We start from the raw sequence: 25,934 nt of genomic DNA on the forward strand, positions 1-25,934 counted from the left end.
CTCTGTCCTGGGGGGTTTATTCGGGGTATACACACTGACCCTCTGTCCTGGGGGGTTTATTCAGTGTATACACACTGACCCTCTGTCCTGGGGGGTTTATTTGGGGTATACACACTGACCCTCTGTCCTGGGGGGTTTATTCAGGGTATACACACTGACCCTCTGTCCTGGGGGGTTTATTTGGGGTATATACACTGACCCTCTGTCCTGGGAGGTTTATTCAGGGTATACACACTGACCCTCTGTCCTGGGGGGTTTATTCAGGGTATACACACTGACCCTCTGTCCTGGGGGGTTTATTCGGGGTATGCACACTGACCCTCTGTCCTGGGGGGTTTATTCAGTGTATACACACTGACCCTCTGTCCTGGGGGGTTGATTTGGGGTATACACACTGACCCTCTGTCCTGGGGGGTTTATTCAGGGTATACACACTGACCCTCTGTCCTGGGGGGTTTATTTGGGGTATACACACTGACCCTCTGTCCTGGGAGGTTTATTCAGGGTATACACACTGACCCTCTGTCCTGGGGGGTTTATTTGGGCTATACACACTGACCCTCTGTCCTGGGGGGTTTATTCAGGGTATACACACTGACCCTCTGTCCTGGGGGGGTTTATTCGGGGTATACACACTGACCCTCTGTCCTGGGGGGTTTATTCAGGGTATACACACTGACCCTCTGTCCTGGGGGGTTTATTCGGGGTATACACACTGACCCTCTGTCCTGGGGGGGTTTATTCGGGGTATACACACTGACCCTCTGTCCTGGGGGGTTTATTCAGGGTATACACACTGACCCTCTGTCCTGGGGGGTTTATTCAGGGTATACACACTGACCCTCTGTCCTGGGAGGTTTATTTGGGGTATACACACTGACCCTCTGTCCTGGGGGGTTTATTCGGGGTATACACCCTGACCCTCTGTCCTGGGGGGTTTATTCAGGGTATACACACTGACCCTCTGTCCTGGGGGGTTTATTCGGGGTATACACACTGACCCTCTGTCCTGGGGGGTTTATTCAGGGTATACACACTGACCCTCTGTCCTGGGGGGTTTATTTGGGGTATACACACTGACCCTCTGTCCTTGGGGGTTTATTTGGGGTATACACACTGACCCTCCGTCCTGGGGGGTTTATTCAGGGTATACACACTGACCCTCTGTCCTTGGGGTTTATTTGGGGTATACACACTGACCCTCTGTCCTGGGGGGTTTATTCAGGGTATACACACTGACCCTCTGTCCTGGGGGGTTTATTTGGGGTATACACACTGACCCTCTGTCCTTGGGGGTTTATTTGGGGTATACACACTGACCCTCTGTCCTGGGGGGTTTATTCAGGGTATACACACTGACCCTCTGTCCTTGGGGGTTTATTTGGGGTATACACACTGACCCTCTGTCCTGGGGGGTTTATTCAGGGTATACACACTGACCCTCTGTCCTGGGAGGTTTATTCAGGGTATACACACTGACCCTCTGTCCTGGGGGGTTTATTCGGGGTATACACACTGACCCTCTGTCCTGGGGGGTTTATTCGGGGTATACACACTGACCCTCTGTCCTGGGGGGTTTATTCAGGGTATACACACTGACCCTCTGTCCTTGGGGGTTTATTTGGGGTATACACACTGACCCTCTGTCCTGGGGGGTTTATTTGGGGTATACACACTGACCCTCTGTCCTGGGGGGTTTATTCAGGGTATACACACTGACCCTCTGTCCTGGGGGGTTTATTCAGGGTATACACACTGACCCTCTGTCCTGGGGGGTTTATTCGGGGTATACACACTGACCCTCTGTTCTGGGAGGTTTATTCAGGGTATACACACTGACCCTCTGTCCTGGGGTGTTTATTTGGGGTATATACACTGACCCTCTGTCCTGGGGGGTTTATTCAGGGTATACACACTGACCCTCTGTCCTTGGGGGTTTATTTGGGGTATACACACTGACCCTCTGTCCTGGGGGGTTTTTTCAGGGTATACACACTGACCCTCCGTCCTGGGGGGTTTATTCGGGGTATACACACTGACCCTCTGTCCTGGGGGGTTTATTCGGGGTATACACACTGACCTTCTGTCCTGGGGGGGGGTTTATTCGGGGTATACACACTGACCCTCCGTCCTGGGGGGTTTATTCAGGGTATACACACTGACCCTCTGTCCTGGGGGGTTTATTCAGGGTATGCACACTGACCCTCTGTCCTGGGGGGTTTATTCGGGGTATACACACTGACCCTCCGTCCTGGGGGGGTTTATTCGGGGTATACACACTGACCCTCTGTCCTGGGGGGTTTATTCGGGGTATACACACTGACCCTCCATCCTGGGGGGTTTATTTGGGGTATACACACTGACCCTCCGTCCTGGGGGGGTTTATTCGGGGTATACACACTGACCCTCTGTCCTGGGGGGTTTATTCGGGGTATGCACACTGACCCTCTGTCCTGGGGGGTTTATTCGGGGTATACACACTGACCCTCCGTCCTGGGGGGGTTTATTCGGGGTATACACACTGACCCTCTGTCCTGGGGGGTTTATTCGGGGTATACACACTGACCCTCCATCCTGGGGGGTTTATTTGGGGTATACACACTGACCCTCCATCCTGGGGGGGTTTATTCGGGGTATACACACTGACCCTCCGTCCTGGGGGGGTTTATTCGGGGTATACACACTGACCCTCTGTCCTGGGGGGGTTTATTCGGGGTATACACACTGACCCTCTGTCCTGGGGGGTTTATTCGGGGTATACACACTGACCCTCTGTCCTGGGGGGTTTATTCAGGGTATACACACTGACCCTCTGGACCTGGGGGTTTATTCAGGGTATGCACACACCCTCTGTCCTGGGGGGTTTATTTGGGGTATACACACTGACCCTCCGTCCTGGGGGGGTTTATTCGGGGTATACACACTGACCCTCCGTCCTGGGGGGTTTATTCGGGGTATACACACTGACCCTCTGTCCTGGGGGGGTTTATTTGGGGTACACCACTGATTCCCCCATCCCTCTCCATGTCTCGTCGCCTCCGTATTGAGTTGTTCTGACCCTATCTGACTCCAGTTGCTGCCCGGTGACGCCACCTTCCCCCTGTGAACATCGGATGAGGACATGATGCTATTCGACGGCGGTGTCCCTCGCTCCTGGAGTCGGTGATTGGCGAGGCTCCCTCGGAGTAGGCACTGGGGTCCTGCTGTCAGTGGTGTGGAGGTGGTGATTGGAAAGTTTCACAGAGTCATATGCACACACACAGACACACCGGTCCAGTGTTAAATATATTCTGCATTTATTTCATGGCTGTATCATCTACAGGGACTAAGGCCTGACAGAAACACAGCTTTCTGTTCAAAGCCCTGATGGTGCAGGACTGGCCGATATCACAGTGGTTTCCACATTCAGTAGCACACACGGGAAGACGGGTTGGTGAGACGGTGCTTGGGGAAAGACCGGTGTGCTTGGCCACGCGTGCACACACGCACGCACAGAGGCACCAGCGCACCAAGGAGTGGAGTCGAGACACAACAGCACAACTGGCAACGTTTCAGGGTTCACATAAACTCGGGAGGATGGGAGACAGGGCCAGGTGCTGCCCGCCACAGTCCATCAGCTGGTGGTCCAGCAGGGCACAGGCGTGTTCGACAGGAGATGCAGGAGTGTATTTTTTTTTTTACATTTCAGACAAGTGGGGGGAGAGGGGAGGGGCAATGTCAACACAGGCTTTCACAAGAAGGCTGCAAGGCGCTGAGAAGTTGGCGGTTTGCAAGCAGAGAGGGTCCGCTCGACCTTTGACCCTCGACCTGTCTGACCCGCAGGCGTACTCTCCTCAGTATGCGTGGTCAGCGACGAAGAGGGACTGACCGGCTGCAGCTCCAGACTTATCAGAGGCCACGTATTTCCCTTGGGCTGCCAGTCCGTTAGCCTGTGGGAGGAAGAGAGGTGCAGTTAATTCATTTCACTCACACTCTCCCTCCCCGGGGTACGGGTCCCCCACGGGCACCGACTCTCCCCGGGGTACGGGTCCCCCACGGGCAGCGACTCCCCCCCCCCCCCCCCCCCCCCCCGGGTACGGGTCCCCCACGGGCATCACTGGCTGCCTCTTGCACTACATTCTGCTTATGGGATCTTGCTGTACACAGTTTAGCTGCCGCACCTCCTGCATTCGAACAGGGCTGGGGACTTGGAAAGAAAACGGCTTTCCCTGGCTGTAAAAGCGCTTTGGGACGTTCCCGGGCGCTGGAGAGATGTCTCTTTCCGAAGTGAGCAGCCTGGTTTCCCCCACTCACATTGCAGAGAAGGTTCAGAGGAGATTTAATCGGGGCGTTTCAAATCCGGAAGGGGTTACGGCGGAGTAAATAATGAGAAGCTGTTCCCAAGTGGGTGGGAGGGTCGGTAACCGGGTGGGAGGGTTCCCAGTGGTGGGAGGGTCGGTAACCGGGTGGGAGGGTCCCCAGTGGTGGGAGGGTCGGTAACGGTGGGGGGGGGGGGGGGGGACACAGCGATGGGTGAAGGAACCAGAGGTGACGTGAGGAAACATTGTTTTAACGGAGTGAGTTGTTGTGATCTGGAACGAGCTGCCTGAAAGGGAGGAGGAAGGAGATTCAATAGTGACTTTCAAAGAGCCAGCACAGGCTCAATGGGCCGAATGCACGTCTCCTGTCGCTGTACCGTTCTCTGATTTTTTTTTGACACTGGCGTTTTAACCCCTCATGCAATGTGTCGGAATGAAAGAGGTGAATGCTGAGCGAATAGCAGCAGAAAGGAGTCACTGACCTGAACCCTCTTGACAAACTCTGCCTCAGCCGCCTTGGTGTGCTCCTTCTTCCCGGACCAGGCCTTGAGGGCCGAGGCCTGCAGGGCACGCCCGTAGGAGAAGGACAGAGCCCAGGGCTTGTGCAGGGGGCAGGCGTTGATTGCATTCAGGTTAATGGAAGCCTCCTCCTCGCTCTGACCCCCGGACAGGAATGTAATACCTGGAAAGGGGCAAAGGGAGAGAGAGAGAGAAAGCGGGTGACCGAGGGATCTGGAGATCTCAGGAGATAGGCTGACGCCACATCACCCTTTCGAAAATGGTGCAAAGCCGGGAGTATTGCAGCCCCCAAGAGATTGAGGGTCCCGTCGCCCACGGTTGGTGAAATGTCAGATGTAACGCGAGGTCCGGAATATAAAGCAGAGGTATTTACCATCTCCCCTTGAGATTCAATGGCATTACCATCGCTGAATCCCCCACTAACAACATCCTGGGGGTTACCATTGACCAGAAACTGAACTGGACCAGCCATATAAATACCGTGGCTACAAGAGCAGGTCAGAGGCTGGGAATCCTGCGGTGAGTAACTCACCTCCTGACTCCCCAAAGCCTGTCCACCATCGACAAGGCACAAGTCAGGAGTGTGATGGAATACTCTCCACTTGCCTGGATGGGTGCAGCTCCAACAACTCTCAGGAAGCTCGACACCATCCAGGACAAAGCAGCCCGCTTGATGGGCACCCCATCTACAAACATTCACTCCCTCCACCACCGACGCACAGTGACAGCAGTGTGTACCATCTACAAGATGCACTGCAGCAACTCGCCAAGGGTCCTTCGACAGCGCCGCCCAAACCCGCGGCCTCTACCAACTAGAAGGACAAGGGCAGCAGATGTATGGGAACACCCCCACCTGCAAGTTCCCCTCCAAGTCACACACCATCCTGACTTGGAACTATATCGCCGTTCCTTCACTGTCGCTGGGTCAAAATCCTGGAACTCCCTTCCTCACCGCACTCTGGGTGTACCTACCCCACATGGACTGCAGCGGTTCAAGAAGGCAGCTCACCACCACCTTCTCAAGGGCAATGAGGGATGGGCAATAAATTCTGGCCTGGCCAGCGACACCCACAACCCATGGGGAAAAAAAAAGTAATTCAATGCTGGAAAAAGCTCGAGGGGCTGAATGGCCTCCTCCTGTTCCTGTGTAACGGGGTAGAGAGGCTGAATACCCTCCTCCTGCTCCTATGTTGCAAAAAATCAGCCTATGCCTATTCAGGATCAAAGCTCGATAAATATTAATCATCTTCAGAGATTTCCCTCCACGTTTCTACCCCAAGGAAGTAGGGTGCTATTCGACTGTACAATCCTCATTGTTTTGACGCTTGGCAAAACACTACTGCTCGGGCAAATTGCACTTCAAAAGATTTAATGCAAGATGTAAGTTTTCACAGAAGGAATAAATAAATATTTACAAAACACATCTCTTTAACCCAGCACAGGGCAGGTACAATACAGAGCTCCCTCTACATTACCCTGACAGTGTAAACCCCCCACTTTATACCCAGTGTCAGCATCGAGCACTCCCGGGGACGGGTACAATACAGAGCTCCCTCTACATTACCCTGACAGTGTAAACCCCCCACTTTATACCCAGTGTCAGTATCGAGCACTCCCGGGCACAGGTACAATACAGAGCTCCCTCTACATTACCCTGACAGTGTAAACCCCCCACTTTATACCCAGTGTCAGCATCGAGCACTCCCGGGGACAGGTACAATACAGAGCTCCCTCTACATTACCCTGACAGTGTAAACCCCCCACTTTATACCCAGTGTCAGTATCGAGCACTCCCGGGGACAGGTACAATACAGAGCTCCCTCTACATTACCCTGACAGTGTAACCCCCCCACTTTATACCCAGTGTCAGCATCGAGCACTCCCGGGGATGGGTACAATACAGAGCTCCCTCTACATTACCCTGACAGTGTAACTCCCCCACTTTATACCCAGTGTCAGCATCGAGCACTCCCGGGGATGGGTACAATACAGAGCTCCCTCTACATTACCCTGACAGTGTAACCCCCCCACTTTATACCCAGTGTCAGCATCGAGCACTCCCGGGGACAGGTACAATACAGAGCTCCCTCTACATTACCCTGACAGTGTAAACCCCCCACTTTATACCCAGTGTCAGTATCGAGCACTCCCGGGACAGGTACAATACAGAGCTCCCTCTACATTACCCTGACAGTGTAAACCCCCCACTTTATACCCAGTGTCAGTATCGAGCACTCCCGGGGACAGGTTCAAGACAGAGCTCCCTCTACATTACCCTGACAGTGTAAACCCCCCACTTTATACCCAGTGTCAGCATCGAGCACTCCCGGGGACAGGTACAAGACAGAGCTCCCTCTACATTACCCTGACAGTGTAAACCCCCCACTTTATACCCAGTGTCAGCATCGAGCATTCCCGGGGACAGGTACAATACAGAGCTCCCTCTACATTACCCTGACAGTGTAAACCCCCCACTTTATACCCAGTGTCAGTATCGAGCACTCCCGGGGACGGGTACAATACAGAGCTCCCTCTACATTACCCTGACAGTGTAAACCCCCCACTTTATACCCAGTGCAGTATCGAGCACTCCCGGGGATGGGTACAATACAGAGCTCCCTCTACATTACCCTGACAGTGTAACCCCCCCACTTTATACCCAGTGTCAGTATCGAGCACTCCCGGGGATGGGTACAATACAGAGCTCCCTCTACATTACCCTGACAGTGTAAACCCCCCACTTTATACCCAGTGCAGTATCGAGCACTCCCGGGGATGGGTACAATACAGAGCTCCCTCTACATTACCCTGACAGTGTAACCCCCCCACTTTATACCCAGTGTCAGTATCGAGCACTCCCGGGACAGGTACAATACAGAGCTCCCTCTACATTACCCTGACAGTGTAAACCCCCCACTTTATACCCAGTGTCAGTATCGAGCACTCCCGGGGATGGGTACAATACAGAGCTCCCTCTACTCCAATGTGTCACCGAGACAGACTGGGAAGCAGGTAGGTGCCTTACCTGGGACAGCGGGAGGGACAGTGCGTCGCAGGGCAGTGACAGTTGCCATGGCAATCTCCTCGGAGCTGAACTTATGTGTGCAGGAATGTCCTGGAGTCACCATGTTGGGCTTTAATAAGGTCCCTTCAAGGTAGATGTGATGGTCACTCAGGGCCTTGTACATAGCTGCCAGGACCGGGGAGGGAGAGAGAGAGCGAGACAACATTCGATGATGGGACAGTCTGTCAGTATCAGGGACAGGCCGGAAGGGCTGAATGGCCTCGGGTCATGAACCTACCGGCTCTGGGACGTACTGACAGTCGCTCAGATCATGGGGTCCGGCAGGCAGGGAGGATCTCGGTCAGGCAATGGGACATATGCCATGCTGGGGTGGTGGGGCTTAGGTAGATCAGCAGATGAGCACAACCGCCGCTGCGCACGACGCCTCCTCATCACCACTCCCTCCTCATACTCACTCTCCTCCCTCCACTCCTCATCTCTCCCTCCTCATCTCCCTCCACCTCACCCTCCATCTCCCCTCCTCATCCCTCTCCCTCCCTCATCACCCCTCTCATCTCTCCCTCACCATCACCCCTCCTCATCTCCCCGTCCTCATCCTCTCTCCTCTCATCACCCCTCAACTCCCTCTCCTCACCTCCTCATCACCCCCTCCTCATCCTCTCCTCACATCTCCCTCCCTCTCATCACCCCCTCTCATCCCTCTCAATCACCATTCTAAAACTCCCATCTATCTCCCTCCCATCTCTCTCCCTCCACATCTCTCGCCAGCAACAGTGCGCGCCCGACCACTCCCCATCTCTCTCACCTCCCATCTCTCTCACCTCCCCATCCTCTCCCTCCCATCTCTCCCTCCCATCTCTCTCACCCTCCCATCTCTCTCTACCCCCCATCTCTCTCACCATCACTCCCATCTCTCTCCCTCCTCATCTCTCTCCCTCCCCCATCTCTCTCCCTCCCCATCTCTCTCCCTCCCCATCTCGACTAGCCCATCTCGCCCCCCATCTCTCTCCCTCCCCATCTCTCTCCTCCCCCATCTCTCTCCCTCCCCCATCTCTCTCCTCCCCATCTCTCTCCCTCCCCCATCTCTCTCCCTCCCCCATCTCTCTCCCTCCCCCATCTCTCTCCACTCCCCCATCCTCTCGACCTCCCCATGAGAAGAGAAAAAGAAACCAATGAGTCCACTCCCCTATCTCTCATCACTCCCCCATCTCTCTCACTCCCCCATCTCTCTCACTCCCCCATCTCGCTCCCTCCCATCTCTTCCCCATCTCTCTCCCTCCCCCATCTCTCTCACTCCCTCCCATCTCTCTCCCTCCCCCATCTCTCTCCCTCCCCCATCTCTCTCCCTCCCCCATCTCTCTCCCATCCCCATCTCTCTCCCTCCCCCATCTCTCTCCCTCCCCCATCTCTCTCCCTCCCCCATCTCTCTCCCTCCCCCATCTCTCTCCTCCCCCATCTCTCTCACTCCCCATCGCTCTCACTCCCCCATCTCTCTCACTCCCCATCTCTCTCACTCCCCCATCTCTCTCACTCCCCCATCTCTCTCACTCCCCCATCTCTCTCACTCCCTCCTCATCCCTCACCCCCTCCTCATCCCTCACCATCTCCCTCCCTCACCATCTCCCTCCCTCCCCATCTCCCTCTCCCATCTCCCTCCCTCCTCATCTCCCTCCCTCCTCATCTCCCTCCCTCCTCATCTCCCTCCTCCTCATCTCCCTCCCTCATCTCCCTCCTCCTCATCTCCCTCCCTCCTCATCTCCCTCCTCCTCATCTCCCCTTCCTCATCACCCCCTTCCTCATCACCCCCTTCCTCATCACCCCCCTTCCTCATCACCCCTCCTCATCGTCTCATCCCTCTCCCTCACCATCTCCCTCCCTTCTCATCTCTCTCCCTCCTCATCTCCCTCCCTCCTCATCTGTCTCCCTTTCCCATCTCCCTCCCTCCTCATCACCCCCTCCTCACCCCTCTCCCTCACCATCTCCCTCCCTCCCCATCTCCCCCCTTCCTCATCACCCCTCCTCATCGTCTCATCCCTCTCCCTCACCATCTCCCTCCCTCCTCCTCATCTCCCCCTCCTGATCTCCCTCCCTTCCTCATCCCTCTCCCTCCCCCATCTCTCTCCCTCCCCCATCTCTCTCCCTCACCCATCTCTCTCCCTCCCCCATCTCTCTCACTCCCCATCTCTCTCACTCCCCCCATCTCTCTCACTCCCCCATCTCTCTCACTCCCTCCTCATCACCCCCTCCTCATCCCTCACCATCTCCCTCCCTGCCCATCTCCCCCTCCCCATCTCCCCCTCTCCCCATCTCCCCCCTCTCCCATCTCCCACATCTCCCCCTCTCCCCATCTCCCCATCTCCCCCCCTCCTCATCTCCCTCCCTCCTCATCTCCCTCCCTCCTCATCTCCCCCTTCCTCATCTCCCCCTTCCTCATCTCCCCCTTCCTCATCACCCCTCCTCATCGTCTCATCCCTCTCCCTCACCATCTCCCCCTCCTCATCTCCCTCTCCCCTCATCTCCCTCTCCCCTCATCTCCCTCTCCCCTCATCTCCCTCTCCCCTCCCCATCCCTCTCCCCCCCCATCCCTCTCCCCCCCCCATCTCTCTCCCTCCCCCATCCCTCTCCCTCCCCCATCCCTCTCCCTCCCCCATCCCTCTCCCTCCCCCATCCCTCTCCCTCCCCCATCCCTCTCCCTCCCCATCTCTCTCCCTCCCCCATCTCTCTCCCTCCCCCATCTCTCTCCTCCCCCATCTCTCTCCCTCCCCCATCTCTCTCCCTCCTCATCACCCCCTCCTCATCCCTCTCCCTCACCATCTCCCTCCCTCCCCATCTCCCCCTCTCCCATCTCCCTCCCTCCCCATCTCCCTCCCTCCCCATCTCCCTCCCTCCCCATCTCCCCTCCTCATCGTCTCATCCCTCTCCCTCACCATCTCCCTCCCTCCTCCTCATCTCCCTCCCTCCCCATCCCTCTCCCTCCCCATCCCTCTCCCTCCCCATCCCTCTCCCTCCCCATCCCTCTCCCTCCCATCCCTCTCCCTCCCCATCCCTCTCCCTCCCCATCCCTCTCCCTCCTCATCCCTCTCCCTCCTCATCCCTCTCCCTCCTCATCCCTCTCCCTCCCCATCCCTCTCCCTCCCCATCCCTCTCCCTCCCCATCCCCATCCCTCTCCTCCCCATCTCTCTCACTTCCCATCTCTCTCACTTCCCATCTCTCTACCTCCCCATCTCTCTCCCTCCCCCATCTCTCTCCCTCCCCATCTCTCTCCCTCCCCCATCTCTCTCCCTCCCCCATCTCTCTCCCTCCCCCACCTCTCTCCCTCCCCCACCTCTCTCCCCTCCCCACCTCTCTCCCTCCCCACCTCTCTCCTCCCCCACCTCTCTCCCTCCCCCACCTCTCTCCCTCCCCACCTCTCCCACTCCTCATCTCTCCCACTCCTCATCTCCATTTCCTCATCCCTGTCCCTCCTGATCCCTCTCCTTCCCCATCCCTCTCTCTCCCCATTCCTCATCCCTCTCCCTCCCCATCACTCCCTCATCTCTCTCCCTCCCCCATCTCTCTCCCTCCCCCACCTCTCTCCCTCCCCCACCTCTCTCCCTCCCCACCTCTCTCCCTCCCCCACCTCTCTCACTCCCCCCTCTCTCTCACTCCCCCCTCTCTCTCACTCCCCCCTCTCTCTCACTCCCCCCTCTCTCTCACTCCCCCCTCTCATTCCCTCCTCATTGGTTTGTGTGTGTCTCCCTCTCTCCCCCCCCCCCCCTCTGGCTGTCTCTCCCTCCATCTTTATCTCTCTGTCTGTCTGTCTCTCTCTCTCACTGTGTCTCTCTCTCTCTGTCTCTCTCTCTCTCTCTCACTCTGTCTCTCTCTCTCTGACTCTCTCGCTCTCTCTCTGTCTGTCTCTCTCTCTCACTCACCCTGTCTCTCACTCTCTCCACTCCCACTCTCCCACTCCCACTCTCCCACTCCCACTCTCTCACTCCCACTCTCTCACTCCCACTCTCTCACTCCCACTCTCCCACTCCCACTCTCTCACTCCCACTCTCTCACTCCCACTCCCACTCCCACTCTCTCACTCCCACTCCACTCTCTCACTCCCACTCCCACTCTCTCACTCCCACTCCCACTCTCTCACTCCCACTCCCACTCTCTCACTCCCACTCCCACTCTCTCACTCCCACTCCCACTCTCTCACTCCACTCTCACTCTCTCACTCCCACTCTCACTCTCTCACTCCCACTCTCACTCTCTCACTCCCACTCTCACTCTCTCACTCCCACTCTCACTCTCTCACTCCCACTCTCACTCTCTCACTCCCACTCTCACTCTCTCACTCCCACTCTCACTCTCTCACTCCCACTCTCACTCTCTCACTCCCACTCTCACTCTCTCACTCCCACTCCCACTCTCTCACTCCCACTCCACTCTCTCACTCCCACTCCCACTCTCTCACTCCCACTCCCACTCTCTCACTCCCACTCCCACTCTCTCACTCCCACTCTCTCACTCCCACTCTCTCACTCCCACTCTCTCACTCCCACTCTCTCACTCCCACTCTCTCACTCCCACTCTCTCACTCCCACTCTCTCACTCCCACTCTCTCACTCCCACTCTCTCACTCCCACTCTCTCACTCCCACTCTCTCACTCCCACTCTCTCACTCCCACTCTCTCACTCCCACTCTCTCACTCCCACTCCCACTCTCTCACTCCCACTCTCTCACTCCCACTCCCACTCTCTCACTCCCACTCCCACTCTCTCACTCCCACTCCCACTCTCTCACTCCCACTCTCTCACTCCCACTCTCTCACTCCACTCTCTCACTCCCACTCCCACTCTCTCACTCTCTCACTCCCACTCTCTCACTCTCTCACTCCCACTCTCTCACTCTCTCACTCCCACTCTCTCACTCTCTCACTCCCACTCTCTCACTCTCACTCTCACTCTCACTCTCTCACTCCCTCTCTCTCTCACTCCCACTCTCTCTCACTCCCACTCTCTCTCACTCCCACTCTCTCTCACTCCCACTCTCTCTCACTCCACTCTCTCTCACTCCCACTCTCTCTCACTCCCACTCTCTCTCTCGTTCTGTCTCTCTCTGTTGACAGTACCTGCTGGCAGATACTGGCATAACGAGCCAGGACATTGGCATTCTCCATGATGGCCAGGGCTGATGGGGTCGTTTCAGTGATCTTCAGAACACAGCGCCACTTGGCAAAGTCCGCACCATCCTTTTTATACTGGGCACAGCGCTCGTTTAACCCGTCCAGACCTGTGCCCAGTAAACACAGTTAGACCCAGTCCACAGGGCATCACAGTTCAGACCCCTACCCCGGGGAGACCCCTACCCCAGAGAGACCCCTACCCCGGGGAGACCCATACCCCGGGAGACCCCTACCCCGGAGAGACCCATACCCCGGAGAGACCCATACCCCAGAGAGACCCCTACCCCGGGGAGACCCCTACCCCGGGGAGACCCCTACCCCGGGGAGACCCCTACCCCAGAGAGACCCATACCCCAGAGAGACCCCTACCCCGGGGAGACCCCTACCCCGGAGCGACCCCTACCCCGGAGAGACCCCTACCCGGAGAGACCCCTACCCCGGGGAGACCCCTACCCCGGGGAGACCCCTACCCCGAGAGACCCCTACCCCGGAGAGACCCCTACCCCGGAGAGACCCAGCCCCGGAGAGACCCAGCCCCGGAGAGACCCCTACCCCCGAGAGACCCAGACCCCGGGGAGACCCCTACCCCGGAGAGACCCCTACCCCGGAGAGACCCCTACCCCGGAGAGACCCCTACCCCGGAGAGACCCATACCCCGGAGAGACCCATACCCCGGAGAAATCGATACCCCGGAGAAACCCATACCCCGGAGAAACCCATACCCCGGAGAGACCCATACCCCGGAGAGACCCATACCCCGGGGAGACCCATACCCCGGGAGACCCAGACCCCGGGGAGACCCATACCCCGGGAGACCCCTACCCCGGAGAGACCCCTACCCCGGAGAGACCCCTACCCCGGAGAGACCCCTACCCCGGAGAGACCCATACCCGGAGAGACCCATACCCCGGAGAGACCCAGACCCCGGAGAGACCCAGACCCCGAGAGACCCAGACCCCGGAGAGACCCAGACCCCGGGGAGACCCAGACCCCGGGGAGACCCAGACCCCGGGGAGACCCATACCCCGGAGAGACCCATACCCCGGAGAGACCCATACCCCAGAGAGACCCCTACCCCAGAGAGACCCCTACCCCGGGGAGAGCCCTACCCCGGGGAGAGCCCTACCCCGGGGAGACCCCTACCCCGGGGAGACCCATACCCCGGAGAGACCCCTACCCCGGAGAGACCCCTACCCCGGAGAGACCCAGCCCCGGAGAGACCCAGCCCCGGAGAGACCCAGCCCCGGAGAGACCCCTACCCCGGGGAGACCCCTACCCGGGGAGACCCATACCCCGGGGAGACCCCTAACCCAGTCAGACCCATACCCCGGGAGAGCCCTACCCCAGTCAGACCCATACCCCGGGGAGAGCCCTACCCCAGTCAGACCCATACCCCGGGGAGAGCCCTACCCCAGTCAGACCCATACCCCGGGGAGAGCCCTACCCCAGTCAGACCCATACCCCGGGGAGAGCCCTACCCCAGTCAGACCCATACCCCGGGGAGAGCCCTACCCCAGTCAGACCCATACCCCGGGGAGAGCCCTACCCCAGTCAGACCCCTACCCCGGAGAGACCCAGCCCCGGAGAGACCCAGCCCCGGAGAGACCCCTACCCCGGAGAGACCCCTACCCCGGAGAGACCCATACCCGGAGCGACCCCTACCCCGGAGAGACCCCTACCCCGGAGAGACCCCTACCCCGGAGAGACCCCTACCCCGGAGAGACCCCTACCCCGGAGAGACCCAGCCCCGAGAGACCCAGCCCCGGAGAGACCCCTACCCCGGAGAGACCCAGACCCCGGGGAGACCCCTACCCCGGAGAGACCCCTACCCCGGAGAGACCCCTACCCCGGAGAGACCCCTACCCCGGAGAGACCCTACCCCGGAGAGACCCATACCCCGGAGAGACCCATACCCCGGAGAAACCCATACCCCGGAGAGACCCATACCCCGGGGAGACCCAGACCCCGGGGAGACCCAGACCCCGGGGAGACCCAGACCCCGGGGAGACCCATACCCCGGAGAGACCCATACCCCGGAGAGACCCCTACCCCGGAGAGACCCCTACCCCGGAGAGACCCCTACCCCGGAGAGACCCATACCCCGGAGAGACCCAGACCCCGGAGAGACCCAGACCCCGGAGAGACCCAGACCCCGGGGAGACCCAGACCCCGGGGAGACCCAGACCCCGGGGAGACCCAGACCCCGGAGAGACCCATACCCCGGAGAGACCCCTACCCCGGAGAGACCCATACCCCGGAGAGACCCCTACCCCGGGGAGACCCATACCCCGGAGAGTCTCATACCCCGGGAGACCCATACCCCGGGGAGACCCATACCCCGGGGAGACCCATACCCCGGAGAGACCCATACCCCGGGGAGAGCCCTACCCCAGTCAGACCCATACCCCGGGGAGAGCCCTACCCCAGTCAGACCCATACCCCGGGGAGAGCCCTACCCCAGTCAGACCCATACCCCGGGGAGTGCCCTACCCCAGTCAGACCCATACCCCGGGGAGAGCCTACCCCGGGAGACCCATACCCCGGGGAGACCCCTACCCCGGGGAGACCCCTACCCCTGGGAGACCCATACCCCAGTCAGACCCATACCCCAGTCAGACCCATACCCCGGGGAGAGCCCTACCCCAGTCAGACCCATACCCCGGGAGAGCCCTACCCCAGTCAGACCCATACCCCGGGGAGAGCCCTACCCCAGTCAGACCCATACCCCGGGAGAGCCCTACCCCAGTCAGACCCATACCCCGGGGAGAGCCCTACCCCAGTCAGACCCATACCCCGGGGAGAGCCCTACCCCAGTCAGACCCATACCCCGGGAGAGCCCTACCCCAGTCAGACCCATACCCGGGGAGTGCCCTACCCCAGTCAGACCCATACCCCGGGGAGAGCCTTACCCCAGTCAGACCCATACCCCGGGGAGAGCCCTACCCCAGTCAGACCCATACCCCGGGGAGAGCCCTACCCCAGTCAGACCCATACCCTGGGGAGAGCCCTACCCCAGTCAGACCCATACCCCGGGGAGAGCCCTACCCCAGTCAGACCCATACCCCGGGGAGAGCCCTACCCCAGTCAGACCCATACCCCGGGGACAGCCCTACCCCAGTCAGACCCATACCCCGGGGAGAGCCCTACCCCAGTCAGACCCATACCCCGGGGAGAGCCCTACCCCAGTCAGACCCATACCCCGGAGAGAGTCAGCGCCCATGGTGTACCCGTACCCCGGGGAGAGTCGGTGCCCGTGGGGACCTGTACCCCGGAGAGAGTCAGCGCCCATGGTGTACCCGTACCCCGGAGAGAGTCAGCGCCCATGGTGTACCCGTACCCCGGGGAGAGTCGGTGCCCGTGGGGACCTGTACCCCAGAGAGAGTCTGTGCCCATGGTGTACCCGTACCCCGGAGAGAGTCAGCGCCCATGGTGTACCCGTACCCCGGGGAGAGTCGGTGCCGTGGGGACCTGTACCCCAGAGAGAGTCTGTGCCCATGGTGTACCTGTACCCCAGAGAGAGTCTGTGCCCATGGTGTACCCGTATCCCAGGGAGAGTCGGTGCCCTTGGGGACCTGTACCCCAGGGAGAGTCGGTGCCTGTTTGGGACCTGTACCTTGGGGAGAATCGCGCCCACGGGGGACCCGCACCCTGGGGAGAGTCGGGGACACAGATCTAACCGACGCGTTCCTGTGGACTGTGGTTACCTTGTGTGGTTGTCTCTCCGTTTGTTCCTGCGAGGGGGACAACGCCCAGATCAACCTGTGGAGGGAGAGACAGAGAGAGAGAGAGAGAGTGGGGAGGGAGTCTCATTATTTCAGGCAGTAACAGGCTGCAGGGCACTTTCTTGTGCAATCACCCCCTCCTACCCTCTGGTATCAGACCCACCCCCATCCTCCATCGCAGGGACATGCTGAATCAGGCCTTCATCCCTGACTGAGTCAATGAGCAGGAAGATTCCAGGCTCCATCCCTGGCCTAGAGCTGAGTTAGCCAATGGGGGGGGGGGGGGTGGAGTTACAATGGGGGCTCAGTGATCCCCCCCACTCCCGGTTTAGGGAAGGGGAGGGCAGCAGGTCTGAATCAACCAGGGTTGCAGCTCCGGATCACCACCTAATGACAGCCCTGCTGGAGAATCGGTGTGTCTGGATGACGCCGCTGCAGTCGAATAGCCAAACGTCTCTGGCGCAGGTTTCTCCTATTGCCGCTGGCGGGTGAGGTAGCCAGGTTAGCAGGGAGGAGAGAGTGACCCCATCCCCCTCCGCCCCCTCCCCCCACCCCCCGAGCCTATGTTTTAGGGATGGGGAAGTGGAACGAGGAGCCAATGTATGACTGAGTGCCCTGACCTTAATGCCTGGGATGATGCCCTTGTCCTTGATGAGCTTCACGAAAGTGGTGCCATCGTCCGTCTTCTGATACAGGGTCTCGTGGAAGAAGATGATGCCCCCAATGTTCTGCTTGACAAGCTCGGTGCCCTGGAAGAGGATCTGACGGTAATATCGGCGGTGTTCCTCCGTGTTCTCCACACCAATACTGGACATTCTCTTCGCCATGCTCCCTGAGGTAAGAGAGAAAGAGGAGGAGGCGTTAAACACAGGGCCAGGGGCAGTACTGAGGGAGCTCCGCACTGTCGGAGGGTCAGTACTGAGGGAGCTCCGCACTGTCGGAGGGTCAGTACTGAGGGAGCTCCGCACTGTCGGAGGGTATGTACTGAGGGAGAGCCGCACTGTCGGAGGGTCAGTACTGAGGGAGCTCCGCACTGTCGGAGGGTCAGTACTGAGGGAGCTCCGCACTGTCGAAGGGTCAGTACTGAGGGAGCTCCGCACTGTCGGAGGGTCAGTACTGAGGGAGCGCCGCACTGTCGGAGGGCCTGTACTGAGGGAGCTCCGCACTGTCGGAGGGTCAGTACTGAGGGAGCTCCGCACTGTCGGAGGGTCAGTACTGAGGGAGCGCTGCACTGTCAGAGGGTCAGTACTGAGGGAGCTCCGCACTGTTAGAGGGTCAGTACTGAGGGAGCTCCGCACTGTCAGAGGGTCAGTACTGAGGGAGAGCCGCACTGTCGGAGGGTATGTACTGAGGGAGAGCCGCACTGTCGGAGGGTCAGTACTGAGGGAGCTCCGCACTGTCGAAGGGTCAGTACTGAGGGAGAGCCGCACTGTCGGAGGGTCAGTACTGAGGGAGCTCCGCACTGTCGGAGGGTCAGTACTGAGGGAGCTCCGCACTGTCGAAGGGTCAGTACTGAGGGAGCTCCGCACTGTCGGAGGGTCAGTACTGAGGGAGCGCCGCACTGTCGGAGGGCCTGTACTGAGGGAGCTCCGCACTGTCGGAGGGTCAGTACTGAGGGAGCTCCGCACTGTCGGAGGGTCAGTACTGAGGGAGCGCTGCACTGTCAGAGGGTCAGTACTGAGGGAGCTCCGCACTGTTAGAGGGTCAGTACTGAGGGAGCTCCGCACTGTCAGAGGGTCAGTACTGAGGGAGAGCCGCACTGTCGGAGGGTCAGTACCGAGGGAGCTCCGCACTGTCGGAGGGTCAGTACCGAGGGAGCTCCGCACTGTCGGAGGGTCAGTACTGAGGGAGCTCCGCACTGTCAGAGGGTCAGTACTGAGGGAGCTCCACAATGTCGGAGGGTCAGTACTGAGGGAGCTCCGCACTGTCAGAGGGTCAGTACTGAGGGAGCGCTGCACTGTCAGAGGGTCAGTACTGAGGGAGCTCCGCACTGCCAGAGGGTCAGTACTGAGGGAGCTCCACAATGTCGGAGGGTCAGTACTGAGGGAGAGCCGCACTGTCGGAGGGTCAGTACTGAGGGAGCGCCGCACTGTCGGAGGGTCTGTACTGAGGGAGCGCCGCACTGTCGGAGGGCCTGTACTGAGGGAGCTCCGCACTGTCGGAGGGTCAGTACTGAGGGAGCTCCGCACTGTCGGAGGGTCAGTACTGAGGGAGCGCTGCACTGTCAGAGGGTCAGTACTGAGGGAGCTCCGCACTGTCAGAGGGTCAGTACTGAGGGAGCTCCACAATGTCGGAGGGTCAGTACTGAGGGAGAGCCGCACTGTCGGAGGGTCAGTACCGAGGGAGCTCCGCACTGTCGGAGGGTCAGTACCGAGGGAGCTCCGCACTGTCGGAGGGTCAGTACTGAGGGAGCTCCGCACTGTCAGAGGGTCAGTACTGAGGGAGCTCCGCACTGTCGGAGGGTCAGTACTGAGGGAGCTCCGCACTGTCAGAGGGTCAGTACTGAGGGAGCTCCGCACTGTCAGAGGGTCAGTACTGAGGGAGCTCCACAATGTCGGAGGGTCAGTACTGAGAGAGAGCCGCACTGTCAGAGGGTCAGTACTGAGGGAGCTCCGCACTGTCAGAGGGTCAGTACTGAGGGAGCTCCACAATGTCGGAGGGTCAGTACTGAGGGAGAGCCGCACTGTCGGAGGGTCAGTACCGAGGGAGCTCCGCACTGTCGGAGGGTCAGTACCGAGGGAGCTCCGCACTGTCGGAGGGTCAGTACTGAGGGAGCTCCGCACTGTCGGAGTGTCAGTACTGAGGGAGCTCCGCAATGTCGGAGGGTCAGTACTGAGGGAGTGCTGCACTGTTGAAGGGTCAGTACTGAGGGAGCTCCGCACTGTCGGAGGGTCAGTACTGAGGGAGCTCCGCACTGTTGAAGGGTCAGTACTGAGGGTGTGCCGCACTGTCGGAGGTTCAGTACTGAGGGAGAGCCGCACTGTCAGAGGGTCAGTACTGAGGGAGAGCCGCACTGTCGGAGGTTCAGTACTGAGGGAGTGCCGCACTGTCGGAGGTTCAGTACTGAGGGAGTGCCGCACTGTCGAAGGGTCAGTACTGAGGGAGTGCCGCACTGTCGGAGGATCAGTACTGAGGGAGTACCGCACAGTCGGAGGGTCAGTACTGAGGGAGTGCTGCACTGTTGAAGGGTCAGTACTGAGGGAGTGCCGCACTGTCGGAGGGTCAGTACTGAGGGAGTGCTGCACTGTTGAAGGGTCAGTACTGAGGGAGCTCCGCACTGTTGAAGGGTCAGTACTGAGGGAGCTCCGCACTGTCGGAGGTTCAGTACTGAGGGAGTGCTGCACTGTTGAAGGGTCAGTACTGAGGGAGTGTCACACTGTTGAAGGGTCAGTACTGAGGGAGTGTCACACTGTTGAAGGGTCAGTACTGAGGGAGTGTCACACTGTCGGAGGGTCAGTACTGAGGGAGCTCCGCACTGTTGAAGGGTCAGTACTGAGGGTGTGCCGCACTGTCGGAGGTTCAGTACTGAGGGAGTGCTGCACTGTTGAAGGGTCAGTACTGAGGGAGTGTCACACTGTTGAAGGGTCAGTACTGAGGGAGTGTCACACTGTTGAAGGGTCAGTACTGAGGGAGTGTCACACTGTTAGAGGGTCAGTACTGAGGAAGTGTCACACTGTTGAATGGTCAGTACTGAGGGAGAGTCACACTGTTGAAGGGTCAGTACTGAGGGAGTGCTGCACTGTCGGAGGGTCAGTACTGAGGGAGTGCTGCACTGTTGAAGGGTCAGTACTGAGGGAGCTCCGCACTGTTGAAGGGTCAGTACTGAGGGAGTGCCGCACTGTCGGAGGTTCAGTACTGAGGGAGTGCCGCACTGTCGAAGGGTCAGTACTGAGGGAGTGCCGCACTGTCGGAGGATCAGTACTGAGGGAGTACCGCACTGTCGGAGGGTCAGTACTGAGGGAGTGCTGCACTGTTGAAGGGTCAGTACTGAGGGAGTGCCGCACTGTCGGAGGGTCAGTACTGAGGGAGTGCTGCACTGTTGAAGGGTCAGTACTGAGGGAGCTCCGCACTGTCGGAGGGTCAGTACTGAGGGAGCTCCGCACTGTTGAAGGGTCAGTACTGAGGGAGTGTCACACTGTTGAAGGGTCAGTACTGAGGGAGTGTCACACTGTTGAAGGGTCAGTACTGAGGGAGTGTCACACTGTTAGAGGGTCAGTACTGAGGAAGTGTCACACTGTTGAATGGTCAGTACTGAGGGAGTGTCACACTGTTGAAGGGTCAGTACTGAGGGAGCTCCGCACTGTTGAAGGGTCAGTACTGAGGGAGTGCCGCACTGTCGGAGGGTCAGTACTGAGGGTGTGCCGCACTGTCGGAGGGTCAGTACTGAGGGAGTGCTGCACTGTCGGAGGGTCAGTACTGAGGGAGTGTCGCACTGTCGGAGGGTCAGTACTGAGGGAGCTCCGCACTGTCGAAGGGTCAGTACTGAGGGAGTGCTGCACTGTTGAAGGGTCAGTACTGAGGGAGTGCCGCACTGTTGAAGGGTCAGTACTGAGGGAGTGCTGCACTGTCGGAGGGTCAGTACTGAGGGAGTGCTGCACTGTTGAAGGGTCAGTACTGAGGGAGTGTCACACTGTTGAAGGGTCAGTACTGAGGGAGTGTCACACTGTTGAAGGGTCAGTACTGAGGGAGTGTCACACTGTTGAAGGGTCAGTACTGAGGGAGTGCCGCACTGTCGGAGGGTCAGTACTGAGGGAGTGCTGCACTGTTGAAGGGTCAGTACTGAGGGAGCTCCGCACTGTTGAAGGGTCAGTACTGAGGGTGTGCCGCACTGTCGGAGGTTCAGTACTGAGGGAGTGCTGCACTGTTGAAGGGTCAGTACTGAGGGAGTGTCACACTGTTGAAGGGTCAGTACTGAGGGAGTGTCACACTGTTAGAGGGTCAGTACTGAGGAAGTGTCACACTGTTAGAGGGTCAGTACTGAGGGAATGTCACACTGTTGAAGGGTCAGTACTGAGGGAGTGTCACACTGTTGAAGGGTCAGTACTGAGGGAGTGTCACACTGTTGAAGGGTCAGTACTGAGGGAGTGTCACACTGTTGAAGGGTCAGTACTGAGGGAGTGTCACACTGTTAGAGGGTCAGTACTGAGGGAGTGTCACACTGTTGAAGGGTCAGTACTGAGGGAGTGTCACACTGTTAGAGGGTCAGTACTGAGGAAGTGTCACACTGTTAGAGGGTCAGTACTGAGGGAATGTCACACTGTCAGAGGGTCAGTACTGAGGGAGTGTCACACTGTTGAAGGGTCAGTACTGAGGGAGTGTCACACTGTTGAAGGGTCAGTACTGAGGGAGTGTCACACTGTCAGAGGGTCAGTACTGAGGGAGTGTCACAATGTCAGAGGGTCAGTACTGAGGGAGTGTCACACTGTCGGAAGTGCCATCTTTCCATGCCGGTGTTTCTGCCCCACTCGAGCCTCCTTGCCTCCCTCCTCTCCATCTCCCCCCATCACCCTATCCTTGTTCCCTTTCTCCCTCCTGTGTTTATCCAGCTTCCCCCCCCCCCCCCCTCCCCCTTAAATCCATCGATACTATTCACCTCAACCACTGCCTGTGGAGGGAGTTCCACATTCTCCCCACTCTCTGGGAGTGAAGTTTCTCCTGAATTCCCAGTTGGATTTATTAGTGACTGTCTTGTATTGATGCCCACCAATGCCCACCCCCCCCCCCCCCCCGAGTCCTGGTCTCCCCCTCACACCAGTGATCCCAGGGAATGAGGGACTTCAGTCAACGCGGGGAGACCGGGAGAGGCTGGGATCGTTCTCCTTGGAGCGGAGAAGGTTAAGAGGAGATTTAATCGGGGCGGTTAAAATCAGGAAGGGGTTCGGCGGAGTCAATAATGAGAGACTGTTCCCAGTGGCGGGAGGGTCGGTAACCGGACGGGGTCGGGGGGGGGGGGGGGGGGGGGGGTGGGGTCGATCTTTCAAAGTGCTAGCACAGGCAGGATGGACCGAATGGTCATCTCCTGTCTCTGTATCATCCTGCGTTTCAGTGACCTCTCCCAATCAGACCCCTTCCTCATTTTTCAAGGAACTCAGTTTGGTCTCCCGCTCGACACTCCCTGTTCCCGGGTGTTGGGGGTTCGGAACTACCTGTTGATTCATCAGCAGCCAGGATACCCTTCCCCGGGGCTACGATACGCTGGGCAATACTGGAGAGCTCTTTTTTCTGCTCCGTGGTGAGTGCTGGGTACTGGTGAGGCATTTTGATTCCGATCTGAGGAGACAGCAAAAAAAAGATTTGATCAGTATTTTACAATGATGAACACACACTCCATGCCTGACTCTCCCCTTCAGCTGCTGAACTCTGGAATTCTCTCCTTCCGCTTCTCTCCCCCTCTCTCCTCCTGTCTTCACAGGGTAGGTTCTGAGAGCTGGAGATGAGAATCGGCCTCGAGGTCGAGTGACAGGAGAGGCTGAGGGATCACGTGTTGCTTTCAGACACCGAGTTAACAGGAGATCGAGGAGCAGGAAATGAGACAGCAAAAACGGAGATGTGGAAATTACTTCAAACTGCCCGAGAAAACCACACTGATTACACAAGGGTTCGATTCCTGTACCCCGGGGAGAGCCGGTGCCCGTGGGGGGACCCGTACCCTGGGGAGAGTCGGTGCCCGTGGGGGGACCCGTACCCTGGGAGAGTCGGTGTCGGTGGGGGACCCGTACCCCGGGGAGAGTCGGTGTCGGTGGGTGACCCGTACCCCGGGGAGAGTCGGTGCCCGTGGGGGACCCGTACCCCGGGGAGAGCCGGTGCCCGTGGGGGACCCGTACCCCGGGGAGAGCCGGTGCCCGTGGGGACCCGTACCCCGGGGAGAGTCGGTGCCCGTGGGGGGACCCGTACCCCGGGGAGAGTAAGTGCCCGTGGGGGACCCGTACCCCGGGGAGAGTCGGTGCCCGTGGGGGACCCGTACGCCGGGGAGAGTCGGTGCCCGTGGGGGACCCGTACCCCGGGGAGAGTTGGTGTCCGTGGGGGACCCGTACGCCGGGGAGAGTCGGTGTCCGTGGGGGACCCGTACCCCGGGGAGAGCCGGTGCCCGTGGGGGGACCCGTACCCCGGGGAGAGTCGGTGTCCGTGGGGGACCCGTACCCGGGGAGAGTCGGTGCCCGTGGGGGACCCGTACCCCGGGGAGAGTCGGTGCCCGTGGGGGACCCGTACACCGGAGAGAGTCGGTGCCCGTGGGGGACCCGTACACCGGAGAGAGTCGGTGCCCGTGGGGGACCCGTACACCGGAGAGAGTCGGTGCCCGTGGGGGACCCGTACACCGGAGAGAGTCGGTGCCCGTGGGGGACCCGTACACTGGAGAGAGTCGATGCCCGTGGGGGACCCGTACCCTGGGGAGAGTCGATGCCCGTGGGGGACCCGTTCCCTGGGGAGAGTCGGTGCCCGTGGGGGACCCGTACCCTGGGGAGAGTCGGTGCCTGTGGGGGACCCGTACCCCGGGGAGAGTCAGTGCCCGTGGGGGATCCGTACACCGGAGAGAGTCGGTGCCCGTGGGGGACCCGTACCCCGGGGAGAGTCAGTGCCCGTGGGGGATCCGTACACCGGAGAGAGTCGGTGCCCGTGGGGGACCCGTACCCCGGGGAGGGGGAAGGTACATGTTGAATGAATTCAATCAGAATTGATCACACCCTGTGCTGTAGCAGAGAGGGAGAGCATTCGTTTCTAGTTCCAATGGCGTGTGTGTGTTTTGTGGGATTCTCTCAGCACTAACCAGCCCCCGAGACTGCTGCCAGTGACAATGATTTGTCCACACGAGGGTGAGTACCTCTCCCAGCCTGGCCCCAGCACATTGTCTCCCTCAACGTTCAGGCAGGGAGCAGAGCAGGGAGACGCAGTCACCTCCCGTCCTCCGCACTGCGGCTGTCTCCATCCATCCCTCCACCCCTCTCTCCATTCATCCATCATCCCCCTCTCTCCACCACTCCATCCATCTCCCTCTCCCTCTCTTTCTCTCTCTACCTCTCCCCTCCCCCCGCCTCAGCCATGTCCTTCATTTCCTCCCAGTGCTCAGGATCAGGGCAATCCCTGTGTTTAATCTGAGCAGTAACAGCCGGTGAGAGTGTTGGGAGGGTGGAATAGAAGGTCAGGAGGACTTTGACCTCCCCACCCCCTCCTCGCACACTCACACACCCCCTCGCACACTCACCTACAGCCAGGAAATGGTTGCCAGCAGTCACTGCAGTTACATACCTTATATAGAATATATTCCGATGACCCTCCCTGTTGTGTCTGTCTGTACCCTCTGTCTGTCTGTGTACTGTGCCAGTTACATACCTCTGGTTTTCCGCTGCTCCCTGCGTCTATTGTCCTCTCTCTCTCTCGCTGCTTGCTCCTGGACTGTATGTAACGTGTGCAGTCTCTATCCTCGCTGACTCTCTCTCTCTCTCTCTCTCTCTGCTCACTACGTGTCTGAGCTCAGCTACACAAGTGACATCACGAGCTGACTCACACTGCAGGGGCCCCGCCAGTGCCCGTTCACAGCATCAGAGCACCACTTAAAGAGACAGTCCCACTCCTTAACACTGCAAACGCCTGACTCCTTCCTGCCCCCTCTCCCCCAGGTACGGGTCCCACGGGGGGCACCCACTCTCCCCGGGTACGGGTCCCACGGGGGCACCCACTCTCCCCGGGTACGGGTCCACGGGGGCACCCACTCTCCCCCGGTACGGGTCCCACGGGGGGGCACCCACTCTCCCCCGGTACGGGTCCCACGGGGGGGCACCCACTCTCCCCCAGGTACGGGTCCCACGGGGGGCACCCACTCTCCCCGGGTAACGGGTCCCACGGGGGGCACCCACTCTCCCGGGTACGGGTCCCAGGGGGGCACCCACTCTCCCCGGGCTCACTGGACAGTGATCTTGCCTGCATCAACTCTTTCCCCCCTTCTCAATCCCTCTCCCTCTCCTCTCCCCCTTTCTCCCCACCCCTTCTCTCCCTCCACCTCCTCTCCCTCCCTCTATCCCCCCTCTCTCCCTCTCCCTCCCCCTCTCCCCCCCGCCCCTCTCCCCTCTCCCCCTCCCCCTCTCTCTCCCAGTCAGGATGTGCCTTTGTACTGTATTTATTCTGAATACTGATGCCCTTCAGCGGGACTGGTTGAGACTGAAGTGAACTGGCAGGAATGCAGCTTGTGAGGAGAAGACGGTGATTGCAGGATCA

At 59.3% G+C, this 25,934-nt stretch overlaps 1 protein-coding gene across 1 annotated transcript; it reads right to left on the reverse strand.

The window, feature by feature from the left end:
* Positions 1-3,274: 3,274 nt before the first annotated feature.
* Positions 3,275-25,207, reverse strand: LOC137364727 (fructose-bisphosphate aldolase C-like). The gene is given in 9 exon segments (XM_068027757.1): positions 3,275-3,929; positions 4,781-4,980; positions 7,843-8,020; positions 8,123-8,206; positions 12,949-13,109; positions 16,707-16,761; positions 17,345-17,556; positions 22,871-22,994; positions 25,053-25,207. Coding segments are annotated over 8 exon segments (1,098 nt in total). The 5' UTR covers positions 22,983-22,994; positions 25,053-25,207; the 3' UTR covers positions 3,275-3,833.
* Between the last annotated feature and the right edge of the window lie 727 nt (positions 25,208-25,934).

The sequence above is a fragment of the Heterodontus francisci genome, unplaced genomic scaffold, assembly GCF_036365525.1.
Source record: "Heterodontus francisci isolate sHetFra1 unplaced genomic scaffold, sHetFra1.hap1 HAP1_SCAFFOLD_836, whole genome shotgun sequence".
NCBI lineage: Eukaryota > Metazoa > Chordata > Chondrichthyes > Heterodontiformes > Heterodontidae > Heterodontus > Heterodontus francisci.